Genomic DNA, 26,946 nt, shown 5'->3' with positions numbered 1-26,946 from the left:
AATTTCGTGGTGTCAGATAATAGTACTACTAATGAGTTCTTTAACCCTCCGTAGATCAGGCAGGGTCGGATACGAACCCATGTAAATTGATTGTAGGCGAGCGCATGTAGTGAAACGTGTAGACTATCGCAGACATTGGTTTGCTGAGGTTTAAATAGTACCGGTCATAAAAAATGCACCAAATCCTTCAAATACATTTTTTGTAAATAATTTATCTATTCAAAGTTTTTCCTGCTATTTTATTTGAAAGTTGACTAACAATAATATTACCAATGACATGGGGTATCAACAAACATTTGGTTAATCGATTTTAGCGTGTATGTGATAAACTACACAACTGTCAAAATAAGGCCGGACAAACAAAATTCACCAAGGCATTTATTAGTTTATTTCAGTTCGCTTCTTCTTTCAAAAATTTTGTTCTTTTGTTAATATTCGAAACAACTAGTTATGAGGAAATAGTGTAGTAATTATGTGTGCTATGACATCTAGGGGCAGATCACTCTAGGAATGTATAAAAAATTTGCATCAAATTAGAAAAAAATGCATTTAATTTCCATTTTTGCAACAACTTTGCACTCACTCGCAGAAAAGTTTGTTAAAAAAACGTCCTACGGTGATCCACTTTGTTCGACGTTTTGTGGAATGTAGGGCTAGTTTTTTCGTAGTGATCTGCCCCTAGTATGACATCGTTCAGGCTAAATTTTCTGGTAAAAATAAATCGCGTGATTCTTGAGCAGTTTGGCATCTGTCATAAAATAAAAGGAAGTATTTACAAAAGGTTTTCACAATCCACCTCGAAGAAAAGGACCGTAGGAAGCGGCTAGTGACGAATATTGACGGAAAACGAGGATCAAGCAATGCTTCGAATCGCTTAAAATGATGCCCGAAATACGGCAACTGATGTCACCCAATATGCTGCACAATGCATGCATCTCTATCTGAGTTCTAGATTTCGACGATGTCTCTGCGAAGCAAAATCGAATACCTGGCAACCAACATAAAAGTGACTAATATCATGAAAAACGGGAAAGTCCGTTTAAGTTTAGCTCTAGTAGGATGCTGACATTGAACAAATTCTGACTATCAGAATGTTCTTTGGTCTGATGAAAGTAAATTCAATTTATGTTCATCAAATGGCAGCAGATACGTGGCAAGACCATAGGAGCATCGATATAACTCTAGATACCAGATTTCGGTCGAGCATAGCGGCGAAAATGTCTTGGATCGGGGCTGTGCCGTTGTAGCGGGGGGGGGGGGGGGGCTTGGGGTCAACTCCCCTTCGAAAAATTTTGAAGAAATTTCAAAAAATTTAATATATTCAATAAAAATATGCCTATCATTTTAAAAGGAATTCTGAAAGTTTCATTTGCAAAAGTTATCTTGTGAAAATATTTCCTTGTAGTGAAAATTGGCGGCAGACCTCGACACCTATCGGTCGGGAACAACGGGTAGATCGTGGTAAAGCAGGGAGCTACATGACCACTGCTATCGTGACAAAACTGGGAGCTAATTGGTTCACGAAATGGATATCGGTACCGAGAGAAATTCCGCCACATTCTGTAGTTCTTGACTGGCGGCGAACATGGACATGAGCAGGCGATTTGCTACCGCGTCGGCCAATCAATGGCACCCTTCTACAGCACGAAGAAGGACTACCGGCAAGCTAAAGTGGAAGACGGAAAATCTTTAACAAAAACCTCTTCATTGAGTCACTTCGGCGAACAGCGGAATCAAGTACGTTGATGCGGCTAATCTAACAAGGATTGTGACGGATTGTGACATTACAATGCCACGAAAACTGGAGCCATGCAGTAGACGGCGTGCAGCTTACTGGTTAAATGAGTAGCTCAGTGCGCTACACGCCGTTTGTCTTAGAGCCAGAAGGCGGACTCAGAGAGCAAGTTCGGAGAGTGAGAGGGGAACTCAAGCGACGTTTCGATAAGGTAGGAACGGTTTAAAACGGGGAATCCAGCTTAGCTAACTAGCTTGCCATAAGTAGCTGTGCTAAGAAGTAGACGCCAATCCCTGGGGGATGCGTACTGAGTCGTCATGACGAAGACCCGTTGGCGCCAACTGAAATATGCCCGGGTAAGCTAAAGATAATCGTTGAGGGTCTCTTCCCGAAGCATGATCCAACTACTTGGTCACCGACACCGTACGGCGAAGAAGAAGGAGCAAACACAGCCGAGTGGCAAGCGACAAACGACGAGCTCAAAGATGCGTCGATGCCACTAAAATCAAAGAAGTATTCAAAGGAATATCAAACGTAGCGCTGAAAGTTGCGATCTTGGCATATCCTGACATGTTCAGGATGCTACTGCAGAAGTTTTTAGATTATGGCAATTCCTCCGAAATCCGGAAGGTACAGAAGCTGGTGTAGATGTAAAAGTCAGGGAAGTCTCCGGGCCATCCAGCCTCGTTGTCACATCTCTTTGTGATGCGACGCACCTTCCTTTTAAACATCTCTGATATATGTGTGCCACAGCCCTGTGAACTGGGCGCACCTTTATATTTCAACCATCGATCTGTGCGTGACTCAACACAACCCTGAACTGTCATCCTACCAGTCGAGTGTAAGTAGAAGAAAAGTTGCAAGTCAGCAGTCAGTGAAATCATACGGTAGTGGAAGATAAAAAGCTATTTCAGTAAAGCAATCAGTAAAGGCAAAGTGGAAGATTTCTAAAAGTTAAATTGAGTAGCTTAACACTAAATCCTGCAGTATCGGGTCAGTCAGTACAGTTCATTTATTAAAACTTAAAACTACATACATACAGAAGGTAAAATTAAAAACTGAAATCATGCAATAGCTTAACCTAAAATCTTATGTTATAGAAACTATATTTAGTACTAAGATAGTACGGGCCGTTGTGTCTAGTACGGATAGAATAGCAGCAGAAGAAACTAAACGTGAGTACTTGCTCTATTTATGTAAAATCAATATTAATTTGCATTTATCCCCGAAGGGATTTTATAACTTCTGTCATCAAATATATTAGTTACAAAACCGGAAACTATTTCTATCTGTCCGATTGCTAGCGCAACACTCGTATATGCCAATGCCGCAGCGCTGCACAGAAGAATGAGCCAGATCCTGAAGAACTACTTCCAGAGTAAAGTGCTGCTGTACGAGACGAACGAAGGGCTCCATTCTCGGTCTAACTCTTTGGAACGGGATGTACGATGGGGTTTTAACACTGCGGCTCCACCGGAATCGCCGAACCACCTTGGCGCCTGGCTGGTTGGCTCGCTTTCGAACTTCTCTCGCTGCGAAACTCTTCGTCGAAGTAGGCTAGATCCGTCGTCGGGGACTAGACCGAGTAGTTCGCGAACAAGTCGAAAGCTCAACGAGGAAGTGGTACTAAATGGCACAAGGGAACCAAAAGGCTCAGTAAATTAGACAGTCTGAAGTTTGCCGCCCATATTGTCCTCGTAGGGGGAAAAATTCATGTCTCGCCATGGCTTCAGCGTTACTGCATTCAAATTTATTTTTTCCTCTGTCTATCGGGACTAAGTGCCTGTGCTGAGTACTCTCCATGTATTTAAAACACAGTTCTAAACGTGTTTTAAAATCAGCAGCAAATAGAACGGCGTCGTATAAGAGCATGTTCAGGAGCGTTTTATTTTACATAGGAGTTTCGAAGTAGAACTGGAACAGAAAGATTCATATCCCCAGCAAAGCGTTTTGTTTTATAATTTCGACCAATTTTGTTTCAAAATTTAAAACTGTTATACAACGCCGTTCTATTTGTTGCTGATTTTAAAACACGTTTAGAACTGTGTTTCAAATACTTGCAAAGTTTTCAGCACATGCACTTAGACCCGATAGACTGGGAAAAAATAAATTTGAATGCAGTAATGCTGAAGGCATGGCGCGACATGAATTTTAAACTGAATAGAACACCCGCTTAAACTGCTACTGAGGACAGTGAGTTCTAGTTTTAAAATTTTCAGTTTTATATTATAGAACTGTCAAAATTATGAATCTAGATATGAAACACCCCTGCACATGCCCTAAGGGCATGTTCAGGTTTTATTTTGTATGGGAGTTTCAAAGTAGAACTGGAACTGAAACATTCACATCCCCAGCAGAACGTTTTGTTTTATAATTTCGAACAGCTTTGCTTCAAAATTTTTTTAATGTTATACGACGCCATTCTATTGGGTCATTAAGCTATATATAGTTTTCCGTTCCATTCGATAAATTTTAGGTCCAATATACATAATATAACATTATTTCGAAAAAAAATTTCGTTGTAATACGTAAAAACGATTTTTTTGTTTTTTAAGATAAATCTTATCTAAACTTGGCAACCATACATAGGAAAACTCCGGTTGTTTAAATTTGGCCTCATTCGTAACCAACTTTGTACCGGGAAACAAGTGCTTTTTGTTCTCTCCGGTGTGGTTTAGTTTTTACGGTGGTACGAAGGTGCTTGCTGTGGCAGAGGCTGCAGTAAAGCATTACTAATAAACAGTCCCGCGAGTGATAATTGTTACCTGCGATATCAGTTAAAGTAGTGCAGTGAAGTGCGTTATTAAACATTTTTCTTGCCTGAAAGACGGCTTTGTTTAGACGAGCTATATCAGCTCTACTGTGTGAAGGTCACGCGGGTGACGGATAAAAGAAACGAAGGATCAATTCACCTACCAGCTCGTCAGGAACCAACTGGTGAAGTTTTTCGTTTTTTACTTTTCTTATCGATTTTTTTCTTTTTATTGCTTTTGATTTTTTATTTTGATTTAAGTTAAACAGTGCGGTCGAGCGTGTTGCTCCCGCAACAAAATGGAACAAACAGAAGGATCACCCTCCGAAGAGGAATATTATGAAGAAGAACGTATATCTGATACTGAGACAGATAATGTTATGGTCGATCCACTTCCCCCACTTTCCCCCAATGTCTCACAGCCCCCCCGAGTCAAGGTTTACCAGGATGGATCCGCTGGTCCTTGGGTGGTATACTTTCGGCCCAAAAATAAACCGTTAAACAGCATAACTGTTGCACGGGAGCTGACAAAACGTTACTCGGCCGTAACCGAGATTAAAAGGTTCAGTCAGATAAACTGCGCGTAGTCGTTACTGACTTGAAACAGGCCAATGATATCGTTAGCAATAGCCTCTTTACGCTGGAGTATCGCGTCTACATCCCTTCTCGTGATGTGGAGATCGACGGTGTGGTAAGTGATGCGGGTCTAACTGTCGATGATCTGATGAATGATGGGGCTGGCCGCTTTAAGGACCCTAACCTTCAATCAGTTAAGATTTTGGAGTGCAAGCAATTGCACTCAAAGTCCATCGAAGATGGTAATTACTATCCATCAGACTCGTTTCGCGTAACCTTCGCCGGATCTGCACTTCCGAGCTACGTTGAAGTGGGAGGAGCTCGTCTACCTGTACGCCTGTTTGTACCGCGGGTCATGAATTGTTCCAATTGCAAGCAGCTAGGTCACACGGCCACCTACTGTAGCAACAAGCAACGGTGCGGTAAATGTGGGGAACGCCATGCGGATGATACTTGCAGTAGGCCCGCTGAGAAGTGTGTTTACTGTGGGGAGAATCCGCATGCACTTTTGACATGCCCAACGTACAAACTTCGCGCGGATAAACTGAAGCGATCCGCCAAAGATCGCTCCAGACGCTCTTACGCAGAAATGCTTAAAAGAGCTGTTCCACTTATCTCCGAAAACCCATTCGCTCTCTTGTCAACTGACGATAACGCCTCTAACGACCCTTGCGAGGGGCATTCTTTGGCTCCGCTTGGAAACTCTAGGAAAAGACCTAATCAAAACTCACCTGAACTTCCTCGTAAGGGTCCTAGGTTGTCCCAAACAAGGGTACAAAATAAAAATAATTCATCAACTGGAAGTGCTGGTACAAATCCGAAGATAATACCTCCTGGTTTTGGGAAATTGAGATACAACCAGGAGTTCCCAGCACTCCCCGGGGCACCAAAAATCCCAAGTGCTCCAATTTTACAGTCAGAAACTCAACCTAAAACGGGATTCCTTAAATTTTCTGACATTGTGGACTGGATATTCACAGCTTTCAACATTACCGATCCTATGAAAAGCTTGCTGGTTGCTATTCTACCAACAGTAAGAACATTTTTAAAACAGTTGACTGAACAATGGCCCCTCCTTACAGCGATCGTATCCTTCGATGGCTAACTTATTAGACGGAATCAGGGATCTGATCACTGTTTTACAGTGGAACTGCAGAAGTATTATCCCCAAAATTGATTCATTAAAACACTTGCTAAATTACAATCATTGTGATGCATTTTCCCTATGTGAAACATGGCTAACTTCTAATATAAACCTCAACTTCCACGATTTTAACATTATCCGCTTGGATCGAGAAGACTCATATGGGGGGGTACTTTTAGGGATCAAAAAGTGCTACTCCTTCAATCGAATCAACCTCCCTTCGACGCCAGGCATTGAAGTTGTCGCTTGTCAAACAACAATCAAAGGCAAAGATCTTTGCATTGCTTCTATTTACATTCCTCCTAGGGCCATGATGGGATATCGAAGATTCTCCAACGTGATTGAACACCTTCCCTCGCCCCGCCTGCTTCTTGGAGACTTTAACTCTCACGGTACGGGGTGGGGCTGTCTATACGACGATAATCGATCTTCGACAATTCAAGACCTTTGTGACAACTTCAATATGACAATTCTGAACACAGGGGAAATGACACGAATTCCTAGACCACCTGCGCAAGCAAGTGCACTGGACATATCTTTATGCTCGACATCACTACGGTTAGATTGCAAGTGGAAGGTAATATCTGATCCCCACGGTAGTGACCACTTACCAATTGTAATTGCAATCACCACTGGTTCAAGACCATCGACACCAATCAATGTTCCCTATGACCTCACACGAAACATTGATTGGAAGAGCTACGCTGCTGAGATATCCAAAACTATCGATTCAACACAGATACTTCCCCCGGAGGAAGAATATAAGTTTTTGTCCAACTCGATTCTCGATAGCGCGATTCAAACTCAGACGAAACGAGTACCCGACGTGAACACCCAAAAACGTTCTCCCAACCCGTGGTGGGACAAAGAGTGCTCAGACGTGTACGCGGAGAAAGCTGCCGCGTATAAAACCTTCCGGAACGACGGGTTAGTTGCTAGTTATCGAGTGTACGCGATATTAGAAAAGCGAATGAAAAATTTAATGAAAGCTAAGAAACGCAGTTACTGGCGCCGGTTTGTCGACGGGTTAACAAGAGAAACATCGATGAGCACTCTTTGGGGCACGGCCCGACGTATGCGAAACCGAAACAGTACTAACGAGAGCGTGGAATATTCAAACCGTTGGATATTCGATTTCGCCAAGAAGGTTTGTCCGGATTCCGCCCCGGCACAGAAAATCTACCGCGCCGCGTCGCCTTACAATACCGCGAACGAAACACCGTTTACGATGGTGGAGTTCTCACTTGCTCTCTTATCATGTAACAATAAAGCCCCGGGGCCAGATAGAATTAAATTCAACTTATTGAAGAATCTGCCATACTCTGCCAAAAGACGCTTGTTGAATTTATTTAATAGGTTTCTTGAGGGTAACATTGTCCCACATGACTGGAGACAGGTGAGGGTCATCGCCATCCAAAAACCAGGAAAACCAGCCTCCAACCACAATTCGTATCGTCCGATTGCAATGCTGTCCTGTATCCGGAAGTTGTTCGAGAAAATGATCCTGTTTCGGCTCGACAATTGGGTCGAAACAAATGGCTTACTGTCAGATACACAATTTGGCTTCCGCAAAGGCAAAGGGACGAACGATTGCCTTGCGTTGCTCTCAACAGAAATTCAAATGGCATATGCTAACAAAGAGCAGATGGCATCAGTATTCTTGGATATTAAGGGGGCTTTCGATTCAGTTTCGATCAACATACTTTATGAGAAGTTGCACCAGCATGGTCTTTCGCCAATTTTAAATAACTTTTTGCTAAACCTGTTGTCTGAAAAACAAATGCATTTCTCGCATGGCGATTTATCGACATCACGATTTAGCTACATGGGCCTTCCCCAGGGCTCCTGTCTAAGCCCTCTCCTCTACAATTTTTACGTGAATGACATTGACGAATGTCTTGTCAATTCCTGCACGCTAAGGCAGCTTGCAGATGACGGTGTGGTCTCTATTACAGGTCCTAAAGCCGTCGACTTGCAAGGACCACTGCAAGATACCTTGGACAATTTGTCTGCATGGGCTCTCCAACTGGGTATCGAGTTCTCCACGGAGAAAACTGAGCTAGTCGTATTTTCTAGAAAGCGTGAACCAGCGCAACTACAGCTTCAATTAATGGATCAAACTATTGCTCAGGCTTCAACATTCAAATATCTCGGGGTATGGTTCGACTCTAAAGGTACCTGGGGATGTCACATTAGGTATCTGAAACAGAAGTGCCAACAAAGGATCAACTTTTTCCGTACAATAACTGGAACATGGTGGGGTGCCCATCCAGGAGACCTAATCAGGTTGTACCAAACAACGATATTATCAGTGTTGGAGTACGGATGTTTCTGCTTTCGCTTCGCTGCGAACATACACTTCATCAAACTGGAGCGAATCCAGTATCGTTGCTTGCGTATTGCCTTGGGTTGCATGCACTCGACCCATACGATGAGTCTCGAAGTGCTGGCGGGCGTTCTTCCGCTGAAAAATCGATTCTGGGACCTCTCATATCGATTGCTCATTCGATGCGATATTCTGAACCCATTGGTGATTGCAAATTGCGAAAGGCTTGTCGAGCTTAATTCTCAGACCCGATTCATGTCCTTGTACTTCGATTACATGGCACAGAACATCAATTCATCTACATATAACGTCAACCGTGCTCATCTCTTAGATACTTCTGATCCAACTGTATTTTTCGATACATCCATGAAGGAAGAGATTTGTGGAATTCCGGATCATATTCGCCCACAAGTGGTCCCAAATATTTTCTATAACAAATACCATCAAGTCGACTGCGCCAAAATGTTCTACACTGACGGATCAATTCTCGACGGGTCCACAGGCTTCGGTATCTTCAACGAAAATCTTGCTGCCTCATTCAAACTCAATGATCCTGCTTCAATTTACGTCGCAGAATTAGCTGCCATTCAGTATACTCTCGGGATCATTGACACCCTGCCCTCAGACCATTACTTCATCGTTTCGGATAGTCTCAGCTCCATTGAGGCCATCCGTGCGGCGAAGCCTGGAAAGCACTCACCGTATTTCCTGGGGAAAATACGGGAATATCTGAGTGCTTTATCTGAAAAATCTTACCAGATTACCTTGGTTTGGGTCCCGTCACATTGTTCTATTGCGGGCAATGAGAAGGCGGACTCTTTAGCCAAGGTGGGCGCATTAGAAGGCGACACTTACGAAAGACCAATTTGCTTCAACGAATTTTTCAGTATCTCTCGTCAGAGGACGCTCGATAGTTGGCAAACCTCATGGAGCAATGGGCATCTGGGACGGTGGCTACATTCCATTATCCCGAAGGTATCAACGAATGCTTGGTTTAAGGGGTTGGATGTGAACCGGGGCTTTATTCGTACGATGTCAAGGATCATGTCCAACCATTACTCGTTTGACGCGCATCTCCGTCGTATAGGGCTTGCTGAAAATAATCATTGTGTTTGTGAGAACGGCTATCACGACATCGAGCATGTTGTTTGGCTGTGCTCAGAGTACTCTGTTGCCAGGTCCCAACTAATAGATTCCCTTCGGGCCCGAGGTAGATCACCCTATGTGCCAGTCCGGGACGTCCTGGCAAGCCGTGACCACCCCTATATTTTTCTTATCTATATCTTTTTGAAAACCATTGATGTCCAAGTTTAATACATTTTACCCTCTCTCATTCACAGTAGAATCTCACCAACCTATCCCTGTATCTACAATATGGCATTGCTTCACGAGTCTTCGGTGCACACTCTTCTTGATAACCGTCTATCCAGAACATCATGACATACCGCACATGCAGATGATATAGAGTGCCAATAATTATCCGAAATATCGACCCTCCCCTCGCCCCTGCGATTACAGGCTGGAAACTACAACACTACAACAAAGTGTGCATATCCGCCACAATGATCAATCAGCAAACGACGATGTCAATTACACAATATGTATCCCACTTCCTACCTTTTTCCTTTACTAACATAAGAGGGGAGCAAGCCGCCCCTAAATACGGCTTTCCCTTCCCCCACTAACATGTGACATGTAATATAAAAAAAAATGAATTATCGGCCTCGTTAAGCTACAGCATTTGGGCCTAAATAAACGTATTTTAAGATAAAAAAAAAAAAAAAAAATTTGGCCTATCAAGACAACACCCAAAACAAAAAAAAAACTATGTGCATTGTATGGTGTTTATGCCAAATAAAAGTAACCCTGCGGGAAATCCGGGTAAACATGTATTAATTTTTTTCTGACAGGGAATCATTTGTCGTGAAAGTCGATATGTCAAATGCTTCTGATAGTGTCAAATCCAGACTGTCAACATATTTCTTTTTTTAAATTTTAATGTTATTTTTACGTTTCCTGAAATGGAAAAAAACATTGTTGCAATCACTGCAATGTTCAGGAGTGTTTCAGTTTTAGATTCATAATTTTGATAGTTCTATAATATAAAACTGAAAATTTTTAAAACTGGAACTTGCTGTCCCCAGCAGCAGTTTTAGCGGGTGTTCTATTCAGTTTAAAATTCATGTCTTGCCATGCCTTCAGCGTTACTGCATTCAAATTTATTTTTCCCCAGTGTGTCGGGTCTAAGTGTCTGTGCTGCATACTTTCCATGTATTTAAAACACAGGGCATGTTCAGGAGCGTTTATTTTGTATAGGAGTTTCAAAGTAGAATTGAAACTGAAACATTCACATCCCCAGCAGAGCGTTTTGTTTTATAATTTCGAACAGTTTTGTTTTTAAATTTAAAACTGTTATACGACGCCGTTCTATTTGTTGCTGATTTTAAAACACGTTTAGAACTGTGTTTTAAATACATGCAAAGTTTTCAGCAGGGACACTTAGAACAGATAGACTGGGGAAAAATAAATTTGAATGCAGTAACGCTGAAGGCATGGCGAGACATGAATTTTAAACTGAATAGAGCACCCGCTAAAACTGCTGCTGGGGACAGAAAGTTCCAGTTTTAAAATTTCCAGTTTTATATTATAGAACTGTCAAAATTATAAATCTAAAACTGAAACTCTCCTGAACATGCTCTAAACGGCCTAAATTCAAAAGCTTTTCCAGATTCTCCTGGACTTTAAAGGGTTGAACTGCTGTCAGTCATCAAAAACAAAATAAATTCAGCTTTCATTGTTCAACAGATCCAAAGCTGTAAAAAAGTTTTTAGCCGGCTTTGCAGTTAACTCATTCATTATTTTGTTTTTCATTGTACTGAGCAATTCAAAGCATTAGTTTTCTTATTGCTACACTTCTAAGTAACTAATTCAATACAGTAACCAACATGAACACCTGGCTGCCATTGGAATCCAACCCGGAGGTAAATTGTGCACTTGGTAGGTCATCAATCAGAATCACAATTTTCTTGCTTCAAGGTACTCAACAGTTATTTGGGGAAACTGGGTGTGTCACCGTTGTGGAATATTGTCGACATCTATGGAATGGATGATGAGTTGTTGGCTTTTGTTCCTTCTCCGCTTAAATCGTTAATTTTCCTGTTCCCGTGCTCCGATATCGTTAGTATAAATTATTCTAATGAATAGTACTTAGAGGTTATGATAGATAGTTAATGAACTCTTTTTAGTATGAGGAATTCCGCGCCAACGAAGACGAAGAGTTGAAAGCCAAAAATATTCAACATCCAAAAAACTTGTTTTACACTCGCCAATATGTACATAATGCATGTGGGACAATTGCTCTGGTTCATGCCATACTAAACAATCCGGATATTGAATTGGAAGAGGGCAGTGTTATGAAGAAGTACTACGATGCTACAAAAGATAAATCACCGGAAGAGCGTGGCAAGGCACTGGAACATGATTCTGGATTTATTGAAACACATGAAAGTGTGGCTAACGAAGGCCAAACTGCAGCCCCAGATATTAACGTTAAGGTTTTCCATCACTTTGTTGCATTTGTTCACTTCGAGGGAAAACTGTACGAATTGGATGGAAGAAAAAATTTCCCCGTCGTTCACGGTGAAACTGATCCGGAGAATTTACTGAGAGACGCCATAGCCGTGTGCAAAAAATATGTTGCTCGAGATCCCAACGAGGTACGCTTTACTTTGCTAGGACTGGTTCCCACACAGTAGAGGTAGAATCTTTTTAAAACAAGGTTCGCTTTTGACAAACCTTATAAAAATCTCACGAGCAACGGTCGAAATGGACTGCCGTACTTGAACTTTTAGCTTATGAGTGTATTTCGGAACAATAAGTCTGCTTTTTGTGAATATATTTACGAATAAATTTGAATTTGGATTGTACATGGTCAAATTGTTTTTATTATGTTTCGGTATGTGATAGCAAGTAAAGGATTGTCATGAAAGATCCATTGCGCATGGTACGCTTTGAAAACCATTGTCCGAAAGCAGATTTCTTTGCGATTTTTATCCAGTTTTTTGCATTTCCATACGAGGCCCTTGCACGAGGTATTAGTAATGCCATTACTGAACAGTAATGTCACTATTAATTATCTCGTGTAATGCGAGTGATGACGAAATTCTGCGGGCCTTACACGTTCAATATTTTTGTCAATACTAGACAGTGTTGTACGTGTGTGTAATGGAAAAAAAGTTGTATTGACGATGTATTTGGGATTGATGTATTGAAGCAATAACGTTAATACTCGTATTGACAAAAATATTGAACGTATAAAACGGCCCTTAAGCGGACCCTACACGAGACAGAAATATTGTCAATAAAACTGAAATAATATTGTCAATAAAACTGAAATATATTGACAAGACTGCTTCAATCCATCAATCCCAATTAAATTCTACAGAATCAATATTTTCAAGATGACCTTACACCATCAATATATTGATCAATAAATGATTTATTGTCAATATTTCTGCTCGTGTAGGGTCCGCTTTACACGCGCAATAAAAGTGTCATTACTAAGTAGTGTCATTACTGGAATTGTATGGGAATTCCATCATTACTCGCCTTACAGGTTCATTAAAAGTGACATTACTGCTCAGTAATGACATTACTACCGCCTCGTGTAAGGGGCCCTTTTGAGTACTATCTGAGAAGAAAGACATGGTAGTGCTAACTACATAGTCATGGTAGAAAGCACGTTTTCAATAAATAGTAAAATGTACCATAAATTATTATGAAACTACTAGATAATGGTTGAAACAACTACATGATTCGAAGAAACCCGTATGGTAGTTTTTACTGTTTTGTATATTTGATTTTACCTTGATCCCATGGTTGGAATAAGTACCAATATTTTCAATTTCAATGTACCTTTGTGGTCGAATTGTCCCAACTCTTTCGACTCCAATCAGTTTTACTATGAACATGGTAATAATAAAAGGAATTACCAGTGTTTTGACTGAACACTGTTCACTTTTGAAATTACTACAAGCGTGGTAATGTTTGCGTGGTGATAATGTATTTGCAAAATTTGCATCCACCATATTGTGAAAAAACCATTTTCTCTGCATTCATGCAATTTTTCCCCGTTCTTTTCGCTTGAAGTTTTTTGAAGATAAAGTCGAATAAAGTGAAGATAATTGATTGTCGACTGCGGTACGGATGCGTAATTCTCATTGGTAAGCAAAACATTAGTAAATTCTGACACTAGCCCAAATGCCAAAATTTTCTTAATATATTTCCCATCCTCTAGATATCAATAAAAATCCAGAGCTTTATGAAGCGATTTCATATTGTCAGAAACTGGAACAATTTCCAGACAGAATTTATGTATGAGGATGACCTGCTTATTTGTTTGTATTTTAAAAGAAATGTAAGGATTTAAAACTGATGTGAACGTTGTAGGTAAGAACTACTACTAATAATATTAAATTTAAAGATTGAGATATGTAAAATTTAAAGAATTAATAAATCATTCCTTGATAGAATTAAAGTAAAAAAAAACTTTTCTGATGTAACTAAAAGAAATTCCATATACTATTAAGGATTTAAAACTGATGTGAACGTTGTAGGTAAGAACTACTACTAATAATATTAAATTTAAAGATTGAGATATGTAAAATTTAAAGAATTAATAAATCATTCCTTGATAGAATTAAAGTAAAAAAAACTTTTCTGATGTAACTAAAAGAAATTCCATATACTATTATTACTATAACATGGTAAACTTCAGTAGTAACTATAACCAGCTAGAACTTTTTAAAACAACCATACACATGGTAATTTTAACCATATAGTGTAATTAGAGGTATGTAGTAAACATTACTATTGCATTACCATGAAATAGTAATAAATACCACATCCTTATATCGGAATGGTTATGGTACAAATGACAGGAATAATATTCACGTTAAGCATGGTACATTATCTACCAAAATTCACTGGTACACCCTTTTTAATTTAAACCCCCAATATAGTAATAATTACCATGATCTTCGTTTCAGTGAGTTTTATACTCTTGTAAAACTTTGCGGATAAATATGTCAAGTGTTCCCACCATTCTTTCTCTTTATCTTGAGTTTGTTCGTAATTTGTTGCCAGTCCTTATTTTGCCTCTTAATTCAAATGTCAAAACGGCACAATGCCTACACGCATATGAAAAACTATAACCAATCCCGAGATAAACTCTCGACAAACATATGATTACGGCCTAAAAGCCAACTGTCAAAATCCACTTTGAATTGAAATTCCGGAGAAACCGTTACTAGTCGAACACAGTTCACAACAGTTTATGAAAGAGAAAACTTTTCTCTTTCGTTTACTACCAACATCTGTGATTGGCGCGTAACGGTTTGTCCAGAATTTCCATTCAAAGTGAATTTTGACAGTTGGCTTTTAGGCCGTAATCATATGTTTGTCGAGAACTAGCGTTTCGTCGATTTGTTGCTATATGTGACACAAATGAGTGCGAACGAAACAAAAATAAACGTCAAACCGTTTTTTGCTTGCACCAATGCGAAGTGAACATGCGCGTAATTCGGCGCACGACTTGGTGGCGTAGGGCTGAAATGTCTCGATGTGGAATTTAGAAAAGATTTGCAATACCTAAAATTGGGATTTTTGACTCAATCACGGGGTATTAAGGGATCAGCCATAAATGACGTAGCATTATATGGGGGAGGGGGAGTTTTGTATTTTGTGATGATGTGTGACGACAGGGGGTAGGGGGTCATGTCATGCTACGTATCTTTTTTAAAGGGGAATAACGAACACCGTTTTTTATTTAAAAAAAAAATGCGGTGACAAGGCGGGGTAGAGTTACCGTCAAGCTACGTAATTACCAGGGGGGTATTTAGAAGTTTGTGACGAAATGCTATAATGGGGGAGGGGGGCGTTAAAAATCGCTCAAAAACGCTACGTCATTTATGGATGGTCCCTAAGGTGAATAATTATAATTATAGTCCGTACTTTTCCAAAGAAGACGCGACGATTATTTTTCGTCGAAACAAGATTCGGCGCACGATTCGTCGCAATGTATTTCTTATGGGATGAATAACACTTTAATAAAAGGTGATGCAATTTTCTGTAAATAAAACATTTGGAAACCAGAAGCTTTAGAAGCACAGTTTTCAGTCAGTTTTATTGACAAATTCAGTTAAACTAAATAATTAGCACACATTAAACTTGGGTAATACATATTTTTCGACGTTTTTGAGCATTTATTATCAAATGCGCCAATTCAATTCGTCGCATCAAAATGACTGAATGGCTCGTTTCCAATGAAATATACAATATTGGGGTATTCTTTGATTCCATTGGTTCTTCAATTATTTTTTACTCTTACTTTTATTCCATTAATTTTTCAAGTTGCGTGAAATAGTGATCTGTACGAGTGGATAAGCAACAAAGTACATGTTCCCATACTAATTTCTACAAAACTTTGATACCATTTCGCACGTCCGGGGAGCAACCGATCGCTCGCATAATTTGCACAGTCATTTGGGACCTCAAAAAGAACCCAAAAGGTGTTGTGCTCGCTAATTAGGATCATTTTTAGTCTAATGGGCACCTACTTCTCATTGAGAAAAGTCCCGAATAAAAAGTGATAGCAAACTTTCCAGACAGCTTTATTCAAGAGAATTAAATTTATTTTTTATTTCAATTTGGATTGAGCCTTATATAACAAAATGTACTTGAATAAGAACACGCCTAATTTCATACATTTTTAACAATATTTAAGCTCATCAAAAACTGCAACTGCGTTTTTGTTTGTTTTTCTGTTTGTACTTCACGCCAAATGACAAAGAACCTTGCCTATTGGGATTAAGGAGAGTATGTTCAATGAGAAATAATGTATGGTATGTTCTTTAGACTAATGATAAGAAATAACTGTCGGTTACATATTTTCTAACATATAGTATTACCAAATACAATATGTATTTATTTGGTATTACTTTTATGGTCCATTTTGAAATGGCATCTGTGTATAGCTATCGTGCTCGAGGGGAACGTCACTTCAGAATAATTGTTATATTCCGTTCGATTTTGCATGAATTTTCATTTTTACGGCAATTTTAGAAAATTTAAAAAAATTTCTATCACATCGAGTATTGCTAAAATATTTGAAAAAAACTCAACAAATTTATCCAATCTCAATCCAATTTTGCTCGAATTACGATCAATTTGATGTAACTGGCAACTCTACATGCTCTATTTTCGAAACTTTCAATATTTTAACAGTGTTTGCATACTGCGCCTTCAAATGTATTGAAACACTTTGAAACAATACTAGTTTTCGGAAGCATAACTAAAATGTTTTATATAATAACGTTTTCGTTGATAAAATTGAAAACAGATTATTTCGCCGTGTTGTTATGAAATGTTGATTAGGCCATTTTTGAGTCGCCCTCTTGTTTTGACGACTCTCAATTTCGCCCTGCAGTGTCGCCAAAAAACAAAAATCAAATGTGGCTTTCGCCGTGCTCGCTGGAGGGGAAAATTTGTTATTCCCCCTTGGCGTAACAAGCACTTGGTTTTTGTTTGGGGCGATTCTGTTTACGGACCTTGTAAACAATGATGCTGTCAATTTCGCCTTTATACACTACCTTAGAAATGCAGAGGCGTAACCCGCCTGGCTCTTTGTTTACAGTTGAAAGTCGGATTCGCCGTTTTGTTTTTTATTGATTTTCATGAAGTGTGAAATATTTATAAATGAGTTTTTATATTTTTTATAAAGTATTTTTACTCCTCTTTCAGATATTAATCAAATCTCTGTTTGTGTACATTTTTGTTAGTTTCGCCCATTTGTCGGTTCACGATCGAATTCAATTAATTTTTTATGACACATTTTAAACTATCCTCGGCCATTCCAAACCATTATCAAGTAATGTCGTTAATTCGAATCCATTTTGATCTAACCAATACCAATTTTTATAAATCCAATCGGAATTTTAAATTATAAGTTTATTCCATCAACAAATGACGGAGTGTCGTTCCCCTCGATCGTGCTAGTACCTGGTTTCTGGTGACGCGTGTATAATGAGCAAACCTTTTCAATGTAATTACGCTGTGTTCTGTCAGTTTGCATTTTTCATTTAACTTTCGATCTCACGCACACTTTCGAACAAAAACGATTGTGAAAGACACAAACGAACGAGACAAACGCGAACACGAATCATTTTTCTCGCGGTGGTGGCTGCAGCCAAAGCAGGGGGAAAAAGAAAGAAAAAACCTTGCGGATAAACCAGAAGAAGCAGCTAGGTGTACCGAGCGTATCTCCTGGAAGTTATTGTCCTTCGGAAACAGAGGGAATAGTGCACTTCCGGCAGAAATTCGTGCGTTTGTGTGGGCTTGTTGTGTAGTGTTTCGTATTTGCATCCGGTTCACAGCTCCAGTTCCTCCCGTATATTGCAGTCCAAGGCAACAAGAGAAAAACTTGAGTATCGAGTGGCCATACTAGCTGGTTGAACCGCTTCCGCGATTGGGTAAGTCGTGAAAGTATCAGGGGGTTCTTCGTAAATATATTGTATTTTAATAACATTCCTTGTATTGTTAATATTGTATATCTATATTATGTCAAATGAATAGAGTAAAATTTGAAAAGGGCGTGATATAACTCGATAATCGGCGCACATATTTTGGTCAGGTTAACAGTAAACTTAATGTTCAAAACAAGTTGATTTGGAACAATGATTGCACAGGCTTGACGAACTAGAAATTTCAAAACAAATTCCAATTAACGAACAACCCTAGCCGCGTAATGTTTGTCTCCGATCTTCATACAGTTATCGAAAATACCACTACCTTTTCCATACGAGCTTAACAATTACGGCGTCGTTGATAGTTATAATTGCTTTTCGGAATACTCTATTATGCCTTCTATCATTGCCCTCTCATTTTCGGTATGCTGCAATCGTGCTCTGTTTGATATTCGTCGTTCGTATCACGATTCCGTCCCAATTAGTTCTACAAGTGGTACCACACCGAACCCAACCAAATCTGTGTCCTGCACTGGAATCCAACGCAGGCAAAAGGAGTGTGGTGTGCGATTCACTAACGGCAACTAGATCGCTAGATCCAGCAGCTTTTGTGGCTCTGTGGTAATTGTGGCTGACGACACGGCGGCCGCCGAAGCAAACCAACAGCCGGACGCTGGAGAAGACGAAGAGCGACAACTGCAGACGGATGAAAACAAGAAAGCACCTGCCAATAGTCCAACGTTAAGTGATTCTAAGTCGGAAGAGGAAAGATCTTCGGCACTTCAGAAACAGCAGCAGCAGCAACAGTTGCCCCAACAGCAGCACAGACAGAGGCCCCAAAGTGAGGCACAGGTGAGTTGTTAGATCGATGCGTTATACGACTAGAGTCAGACACAGCGACACTATCTAAAGGATTAAATTCCGACTCTAGTTCTGACATACTGAGGATGTTTAATATATTTGAGTTGTTATACAACATAGTTTGATTAAAATTCAGAATAGGCAGGAGAGCCAAATTATTGTACTGTTGCACCTACCATGTAGTAGTATGTTTCTTTAGACAAACGTTTTTGGCCAAGTAAGCATTTAAATTCCGTTGTGGAATAGAGATATGTATCGACAATACAAAGATTCTGCTGAAAATGAAGATATCTTGCAAGTGACATTGTCTTCATATTTGCTGATCTGGTTTCAGCATAAGTTTCAGCAAATCAGCCACCATGCCTTTAGATGGGTAACAAATCTCACAAGGCACCTAGGTGCCCCCTTGAAGTAAAACTTTGATGTCGATATGTTTTGTTCTGAAGATAAACAATACTGAATCTTAATGCTTCTCGCCTAAATCATCGACGCAAAGGTTCACCCACAGTATTTCGTATGTAGCTTCCGTCCAAGCCACAAATGAGGCTTATATAGTCCTCAATAATATACCCTATTGTTTTCCAGATGCTCAATTAAACAAGTTTCAGGTTTTGTAAATTTAAATTTCTCGGGCTCGGGTCGGGTTCCGGGTTTTCAAATTTGAATTTCTCAGGTTCGGATCGGATCCGGGTTTTTTAAATTTGAAACTTTAGGGTTCGGGTTTTTCGGATTTGGAATTTTTGGATTCGGGTCGGGTTCGGGTTTTGAACAGATCACACCCAGCAATTTCTTGACGCTATTTGCGTCTGCAGGTTGTACGTCATTTCCCGGAAAATTATTTTCCGGAATGTACCATATCCCGGAATATCGTTTCCTGGAATGTACCATTTCTCGGAAAACCATTTCCCAGAATGTATCATTTCCCGGAAAACCGTTTAGAACATGAAAAGTTGCTTGAAAATATTTTTAAATTTTTGAGTATTTATTGTGTTCATCACTGAAAATTAGCAAAACTAGATAGCGACATGATTGCGAAACTGTCATTTTAAATATTTAACCCATTCGATACCGCGATGATAGAAAAAATAATTTAGATTGATCATTATATGAACAGATTACGAACGACTTTTGGGTTTGAACCAAAAAGAAACTTGGGGGGATTTTAAAAAATCGAGTGAGGAATAAAAAGCACCCCAATGGGTGGAATATCAATAAACTAAATAAGTACTAAAATAGTAACAAACACTTTCCAATTTTCCCACCGCCGGAAATGAAGGGGTGAATAAATTCATGACCGTCTAATTCCTGACCAACAGGCTCTATATTTTGCCTGATATTTGTTCCAAACTTTGCGGATTCAGTTAAAAAGTTTTCAATCCTTTTACTATTTTGAATCGATTCCGTCGCGTGGTAATCTTTGGTGAAAAGCATAATACAGCACTGTAGATTCACAGCATGATTTTAGTTTTTTTTTTTTAAATAAATTATGTCTGTATCGATTTTATTGGCTATTTTCGGTAAATTCAAGACTAAGAGAAACGAAAGCAATGAAATTAAAAGACGGATAGCTATTCTATAAATGATGGGGTGTTGATTTTAATGACATTTTTAGCGTTTCGCGTAAAATTAAAGTATCGAAAAAATCCTATGTAAGCCGCTTGCTATCGTTCTATGGAATTGGATAAAAGCTTTTGTTTTTGGCAGTAGATCAATCAGGAATCAGAATATATTGGCTCAAATGGCACGTTCCCCGTACATAGTCGGGGATTTGTGCCTTGCCGTGTGTTTTCATCACTTCCTGAGCGGAAGGAAAGGACAAGGAGGTGTGGGGAAGTAGAATTGGAAGGGTGGGAAAAATAACAGCACAAAACAAAAATAAACAACAGGTAAGTTAAACTCACAAGTAGTTCAACTTGCCTGCGAATAAGCCTAAAGCTCTTTACCACATTGGATAAGAAACTTTAGTATGTCTCTGAGTTTCAGTCGACCAAACATGGTTTCGTCTATATAAGGACGGCTGAAGACTCGAAATCGCAATTGCGCTACCGCTGGACAGTTGCATATCAGATGATATGAGGCTCCGTAGTCGGATTCACAAAGATCACATGAAAAACACTCAGCGCGCTGAATAGTTGCCATGTGATAATTGAGTTTGCAGTGGCCGGTTAAAATCCTGGTCAGCATACCGCAGTGGAGCTTCGAAAAATGTAAGAGATTTTTCGAAACCACTGGGCATGGTTGTTCTAGAAACGCCTTTGTTTGGCGACACGTTTGTAGATTTCTCCAATAATTGCGGTGCTCGGACGAAGCCCAGGACCGTATTTTTTCCCTTATCCAACTTGTCGAAATTGGCAGCGCGGGCTCAGGATCAACGAAGTCAATCGCTGAACCTGCCCTAGCCAATTCGTCAGCCCATTCATTTCCAGTAATACCGCAATGTCCGGGCACCCAGACAAGGTAGATAGTGTTGACAATGCTTAGTTCTTCGATTTGGGTTCGGCACGCGATCACTAGCTTGGACCGGGATTTGTCTGAGCTAAGGGCCTTGATTGCAGCCTGACTATCGGAGCAGAAGTTTATAACTCTGCCGGACAAACTCAGTTGAAGGGCCGATTGCACCCCGCACATAATCGCAAAGATTTCTGCTTGGAATACAGTACAGTATCTACCTAGTGAGTGAGATTGTTCCAATCTCATTTCACGACAGTAGACACCAGCACCAGCACGTCCCTCCATCAGAGAACCGTCAGTGTAACAAACCACTTGCGTTTGTTGTTGTCTTTGCATAAAGCCAGACAACCACTCCTCTCTAGAGGGAATCTTCACATGGAATGTCCTGCAAGGAAAACCACAAGTGAGTGTAATATCGCTGGGAGCAAGAATATCTTCACCCCATGTAACCATTTGTGACCACAATCGTGTATGACTGGTAGCAAGATCAACATGATTACTGTTCCAAAGCCCAGTAACCTGCAGTCTGTATGCACATGATAGTGCTTCTTGTTTTAAGTGTATGTGTAATGGTTTGATATTTAGAAGTGCCTCAAGAGCAGCAGGCCATGCACGCTTTCTTGACTCTGAACTCAATGTGAGCAGACCAATTCAGTTTGGAATCCAATATAACTCCAACGTATTTGACTTGATCTGCACACAGTAGCTCAGAATCAAAGAACTGCAAGGGACGAACCCCGGTTGCTATTCGCTTCTTCGTGAAAAGAACCATTGAAGTTTTGCTTGGGTTAACTGATAGTTTAACTTGTCGACACCACTGTTCGACAGCTCTTAATGCCTGTTGCATTAAGTCAAAGATTGTTCCGATGCAAAATCCAGTAATTAGTATTTGGTAATCGTCAGCAAACCCGTAGGTTGGAAATCCAAGCTCATTGAGTTTCTTCAACAAGCCGTCAGCTACTAAGTTCCATAACAAAGGTAACAGAACGCCGCCCTGAGGACAACCGCAAATACTCAACTTCCGTATCTCAGCCTGTCGCAGTGACGAGAAAAGTATGCGGTTACTAAGCATTGCGTTTATCCAATCTGAGATACATGCAGGTATCCCATGACCGCGCGTCGCTTCCAGAATAGACTGGAAGGACACATTGTCAAAAGCACCCTCAATATCTAGGAATACACCCAAGCTAGATTGCTTGAGCGAGAAGGCTTTCTCAATGTTGTAAACAACATCGTGAAGCAGAGTGATCGTGGATTTCCCACACTGATATGCATGTTGCATTTTGTGCAGTGGATATTCAACTAAACTAACGTTCCTGATGTGATGATCGATTATCCGTTCCAAAGCTTTCAGAAGAAATGAACTTAAGCTGATAGGCCTAAAACTCTTGGCTTCTTCATAGCTCGAGCGCCCCCCTTTGGGAATAAATCTAACAGTTATTTCTCGCCATGCTTTCGGGATATACCCGGTAGCAAGACTGGAAAGCAAAATCTTTTTCAAGACATGTTTAAGAATATCAAATCCCTTTTGCAGTAGCACGGGAAGTATTCCATCTTTTCCGGGTGATTTGTATGGAGCAAAGCTGTCAACTGCCCACTTGACCGATTCAGTGGAAACCAATGTGCGTGCTAACGCCCACGAGTCCGAATCACCAGAATGAGATCTGTGAACATTGTTCAACTCCGGATCGATACAACCTGGAAAGTGTGTGTCGAAGAGACAATTAAGAACATCTTTTTCGTCCGTCACATAAACACCATCTCTGGTTTTTAAGGAGTTCATCTGAAAATCATTCGATTTGCAGAGAATTTTATTTAATCTGCTAGCCTCGTTCAAACTAGAGACATTAGTGCATAGGGTTTGCCAGCCAGCCCGTTCTGCAGATCTAAGAAATTTCTTATATGCACTACGAGCTGACCTGAAAGCCCTGGAGTCATCATGCTGACGCCGGTTTCAAGCTCTTCTCATAATTTTCTTCATTCTTTCAAGCTCAGCCCTCCACCAAGGGGTTCCCCTAGTCGATTTAACAGTACGAAGCGGACAAGCTTCTTCGTAGGATGCTAATATGAATGAGTTTGTCGTATCCACGAAGTCATCTAAGTCGTCTAGTTGACTAATTGTTGGAAAATATCCATGAAATTTAGTCGCCAAGTTTTCCAAAAAGAGGTCCCAGTTTGTAGATTTAGGATTACGATATGTCACCACATTGAAAGTGACATCAAAATGATCGAAAAATATATATTTATGATCGGATAGAGACGGTTCAGTTTCATTTGGAACCTGCCAATTTCCCAGTTCATGCAAAATTCTATCAGAGCAAAGTGTTATGTCTAAAACCTCCTCCCTCCCAGACCTCGCAAAAGTTGGTCGGTTTCCCACATTCAGAATATGGAGATTTGTACTACTTATGTACTCCATCAGTTCAGAGCCTCTCAGATTGATGTCTGAGCTGCCCCAAATGATGTGATGAGCATTCGCATCACTGCCGACAATGAGCGGAAGCCCATTTCTGCTACAATATGATACAACGCTTTTGAAATCATCAGAAGGAGATGATTCGTTATGCGGTAGGTATGCTGAACAATATATATATATTTTTTGTCTACGTTTCCGACAGTCAGTGTAACTGTGACAACACAGATATCGCGAGTTGTGAGCTCCAATTTGAGACACGCGTCAATAGCCTTATTTGTAAGAATGCAAGCACGAGGCATTTCACGTGGGTTAGTCATGCCTGTCTTGTTGTAAGCAATGCAGGCAGTGTTAAGTAACTTTCCAAAATAGAAGTTTCCTTTATGGAAATACGGCTCTTGAATCAATGCTATGGAAGCTTTACCTTCCTACATGAGTCGAGATAAATTCATAGTTGTTGTACGTTTATGTTGGAGATTGATTTGTGCTATTCTAACCATTGTTGATTAGAGAACTGTACATTTCATCTCCAACACAAATTGCACAACAACTAGAGGACACCAAGCGAGTTGGGATGTTAACGCATTTAGCGAGCCATATCAGGTTTAAATGGGACATGATCATTTGATTCCCACGATTTTGCGAAAAGAAGAAGAAAATAATGGTCCACTGTGTCAGAGATTCCCATAACACAGTAAGGGCAAAACCCAAAATGCTCCGTGCGCGATTGGCATATTTTAGACCCTCCAGTCATTAAGTCCTCGGCACAGAACTACACCTTGACTTAGGGTCTCCTACTTTCAGTCGCCTCCTACGACATGGGAGCAGGACTCCAGTGGCTCAATTCTAGGCCGGATACCACACGGCCTCTGGGCAGGTTCATCTGTACACATCGAAATTTGATAATCGAAACTCAACAAAACTTCACCGAACTACCATCAGCCGAGAGTCTCAGCAAACCCCCAGCCAACAAAAATTCGGCAAAATTAAGTGGATCATCGGTGAAAAAAAATCGGTGTGTAGAGTGAACGTTCCGCTGCGTAATGCAGCATACTGGGGAGTTCGCCCAACTCTTCCTAGGCTCCGTTCGCCATTGAGAATGTTTTAAACCCCCTCAACAATTTTACCCATAGCACGGGTCGCATGACACTATGGAATTGGGGTTCCCTGTTTGGTAGATTTTTACCACTGAAACAGGTAGTCCGTAGTGTAATTCTTAGCCGGTTGAAACAACCACTACCGACACTACACGGCTTATCTAGGCTGTTCGGTGAAAGAAGCTGACATTGAAGAACAGCTTCCATATTTAGATGGGCGAACAGCCGCAGAAGGAAGAAAGGATAACGGTAGGAGAGGGATTGAGAGGGATTTGGGCTAAGCGCTTATTTAAAGGCGGCGCTGGCTCGCCGTGTCAGGGCTGCTTTAGGGCATGTGGTATTTAGGCCTAGAACGCATAGGGCCCACTACCTCGTCCTACCACACCCGCAGTCAGCCCCCGCTGCTGGTTCGGGTCGCAAATCACAACTAGTTGCTATCGCGATTAAGCATTATCCACCACCTATGACCCGCCCGGTTGCTTGCAGCTCAGCTTCCCACGTAGCGTTCCTCCACCACCACGGGGCCCGGGTAAAACCAAAAAGAAATTTGGAACCAAAAAGAAACTTGGGGGATTTTAAAAAATCGAGTGGGGAATAAAAAGCACCCCAAGGGGTGGAATATCAATAAACTAAATAAGTACTAAAATAGTAACAAACACTTTCCAATTTTCCCACCGCCGGAAATGAAGGGGTGAATAAATTCATGACCGTCTAATTCCTGACCAACAGGCTCTATATTTTGCCTGATATTTGTTCCAAACTTTGCGGATTCAGTTAAAAAGTTTTCAATCCTTTTACTATTTTGAATCGATTCCGTCGCGTGGTAATCTTTGGTGAAAAGCATAATACAGCACTGTAGATTCACAGCATGATTTTAGTTTTTTTTTTTAAATAAATTATGTCTGTATCAATTTTATTGGCTATTTTCGGTAAATTCAAGACTAAGAGAAACGAAAGCAATGAAATTAAAAGACGGATAGCTATTCTATAAATGATGGAGTGTTGATTTTAATGACATTTTTAGCGTTTCGCGTAAAATTAAAGTATCGAAAAAATCCTATGTAAGCCGCTTGCTATCGTTCTATGGAATTGGATAAAAGCTTTTGTTTTTGGCACTAGATCAAACATTACAGGAGATAGATTTCGGGCCCGAATTTTAAAAAAAAATCACACTGGCCGGAAAATGCTGAACAAATTATCTAAAACTCGTATTATGAATCCCATCTTTTGGGATCTTGATTCATCTCTTTATTACGTATAGAAAAATATCTGAAATCTGCGTATGCCGTGCTCTAGAATGGTGTAAATCCTTAACGTTCAGTTTAGAACGCCTCGAAATGCGACCATCTTTGAAACATTTTTATGATAACCAATTACTGGTACTCTAGCGGTAAGCTTTAATCTAGTTGGTACCGCCACACGGTACTATCTTTGATTTTAGGCCTGAGTTTAGTCCGGCCTAAGACGTTAGTACCTGTCATTGCAGAAATGGCTGCATCCTGAAGCCAAACGAAAACAGTGTAAAAGGCCGCCATGTTCCTCTTTCATACATCTCAATAATTTGAATCAACTTTTTGACCTTCATGTGCAATATTATGGCCCATGTTGCACACAAACCTTATGAGGGCAAGTAAGCAAGTCATCCCATACGAAAAACAGTTGTAATCGAATTTTAAATGCATTTTTTTTAAATTTCTTTATCGTCCTATATGTAGAAGGTGCTACACGCTCATTTCAAAACGCCACATCGAAGATTTATATTGCAGGTTAGCAGAAGTCGAATCATATTGAAACAAACTGTCGACCAAAATGTTATAATTGGATTCGGAGATGAAAATTGTTTTCGTTTGTTAGTTTACCCACAGACTTACCAGACATGACTCTGAGAAAAATATTATATGAATCAAATGTGATCACTATTTTAAATGAAGACTTTCTTTACCTTAGACTTAAAAGCTTTGAATAAGAGTATTAAATATTTTATCAACCAATATGTTGAAGCATTTTAGACACAAATAGTCCTTATATAAATCAAAGTTCAAATAGCTTTTCATACAACTTTTTACATTA

The 26,946-nt window shown here is 40.1% G+C and overlaps 2 protein-coding genes across 2 annotated transcripts in view; both read left to right on the top strand.

The window, feature by feature from the left end:
* Nucleotides 1-11,298: 11,298 nt before the first annotated feature.
* Nucleotides 11,299-12,459, top strand: LOC131692608 (ubiquitin carboxyl-terminal hydrolase). Its single transcript, XM_058979762.1, has 3 exons — nt 11,299-11,514; nt 11,570-11,710; nt 11,779-12,459. Exons 1-3 carry the CDS (start codon nt 11,479-11,481, stop codon nt 12,286-12,288), a joined length of 687 nt encoding a protein of 228 aa, XP_058835745.1. The 5' UTR covers nt 11,299-11,478; the 3' UTR covers nt 12,289-12,459.
* Nucleotides 12,460-17,705: 5,246 nt separating this feature from the next.
* Nucleotides 17,706-26,946, top strand: part of LOC131688762 (CCR4-NOT transcription complex subunit 7) — a 32,852-nt gene continuing 23,611 nt past the window's right edge. Inside the window, exons 1-2 of the mRNA XM_058973273.1 lie at nt 17,706-18,060; nt 18,540-18,906. The gene's annotated coding sequence lies outside the window, so the exon portion shown is untranslated. The remainder of the gene's footprint in view (nt 18,061-18,539; nt 18,907-26,946) is intronic.

This window comes from Topomyia yanbarensis, chromosome 3 (assembly GCF_030247195.1).
Source record: "Topomyia yanbarensis strain Yona2022 chromosome 3, ASM3024719v1, whole genome shotgun sequence".
Lineage (NCBI taxonomy): Eukaryota > Metazoa > Arthropoda > Insecta > Diptera > Culicidae > Topomyia > Topomyia yanbarensis.
This window is presented reverse-complemented; position numbering and strand designations above follow the sequence as displayed.

What these genes read in the sequence shown, in the direction of transcription:
- LOC131692608 (XM_058979762.1), top strand. Translation starts at nt 11,479, where the DNA reads ATGAACACCTGGCTGCCATTGGAATCCAACCCGGAG. An exon ending in CATTGGAATCCAACCCGGAG is followed by an intron (nt 11,515 to 11,569) that starts GTAAATTGTGCA and finishes TCTTGCTTCAAG; the next exon opens with GTACTCAACAGTTATTTGGG. An exon ending in TGTTCCCGTGCTCCGATATC is followed by an intron (nt 11,711 to 11,778) that starts GTTAGTATAAAT and finishes AACTCTTTTTAG; the next exon opens with TATGAGGAATTCCGCGCCAA.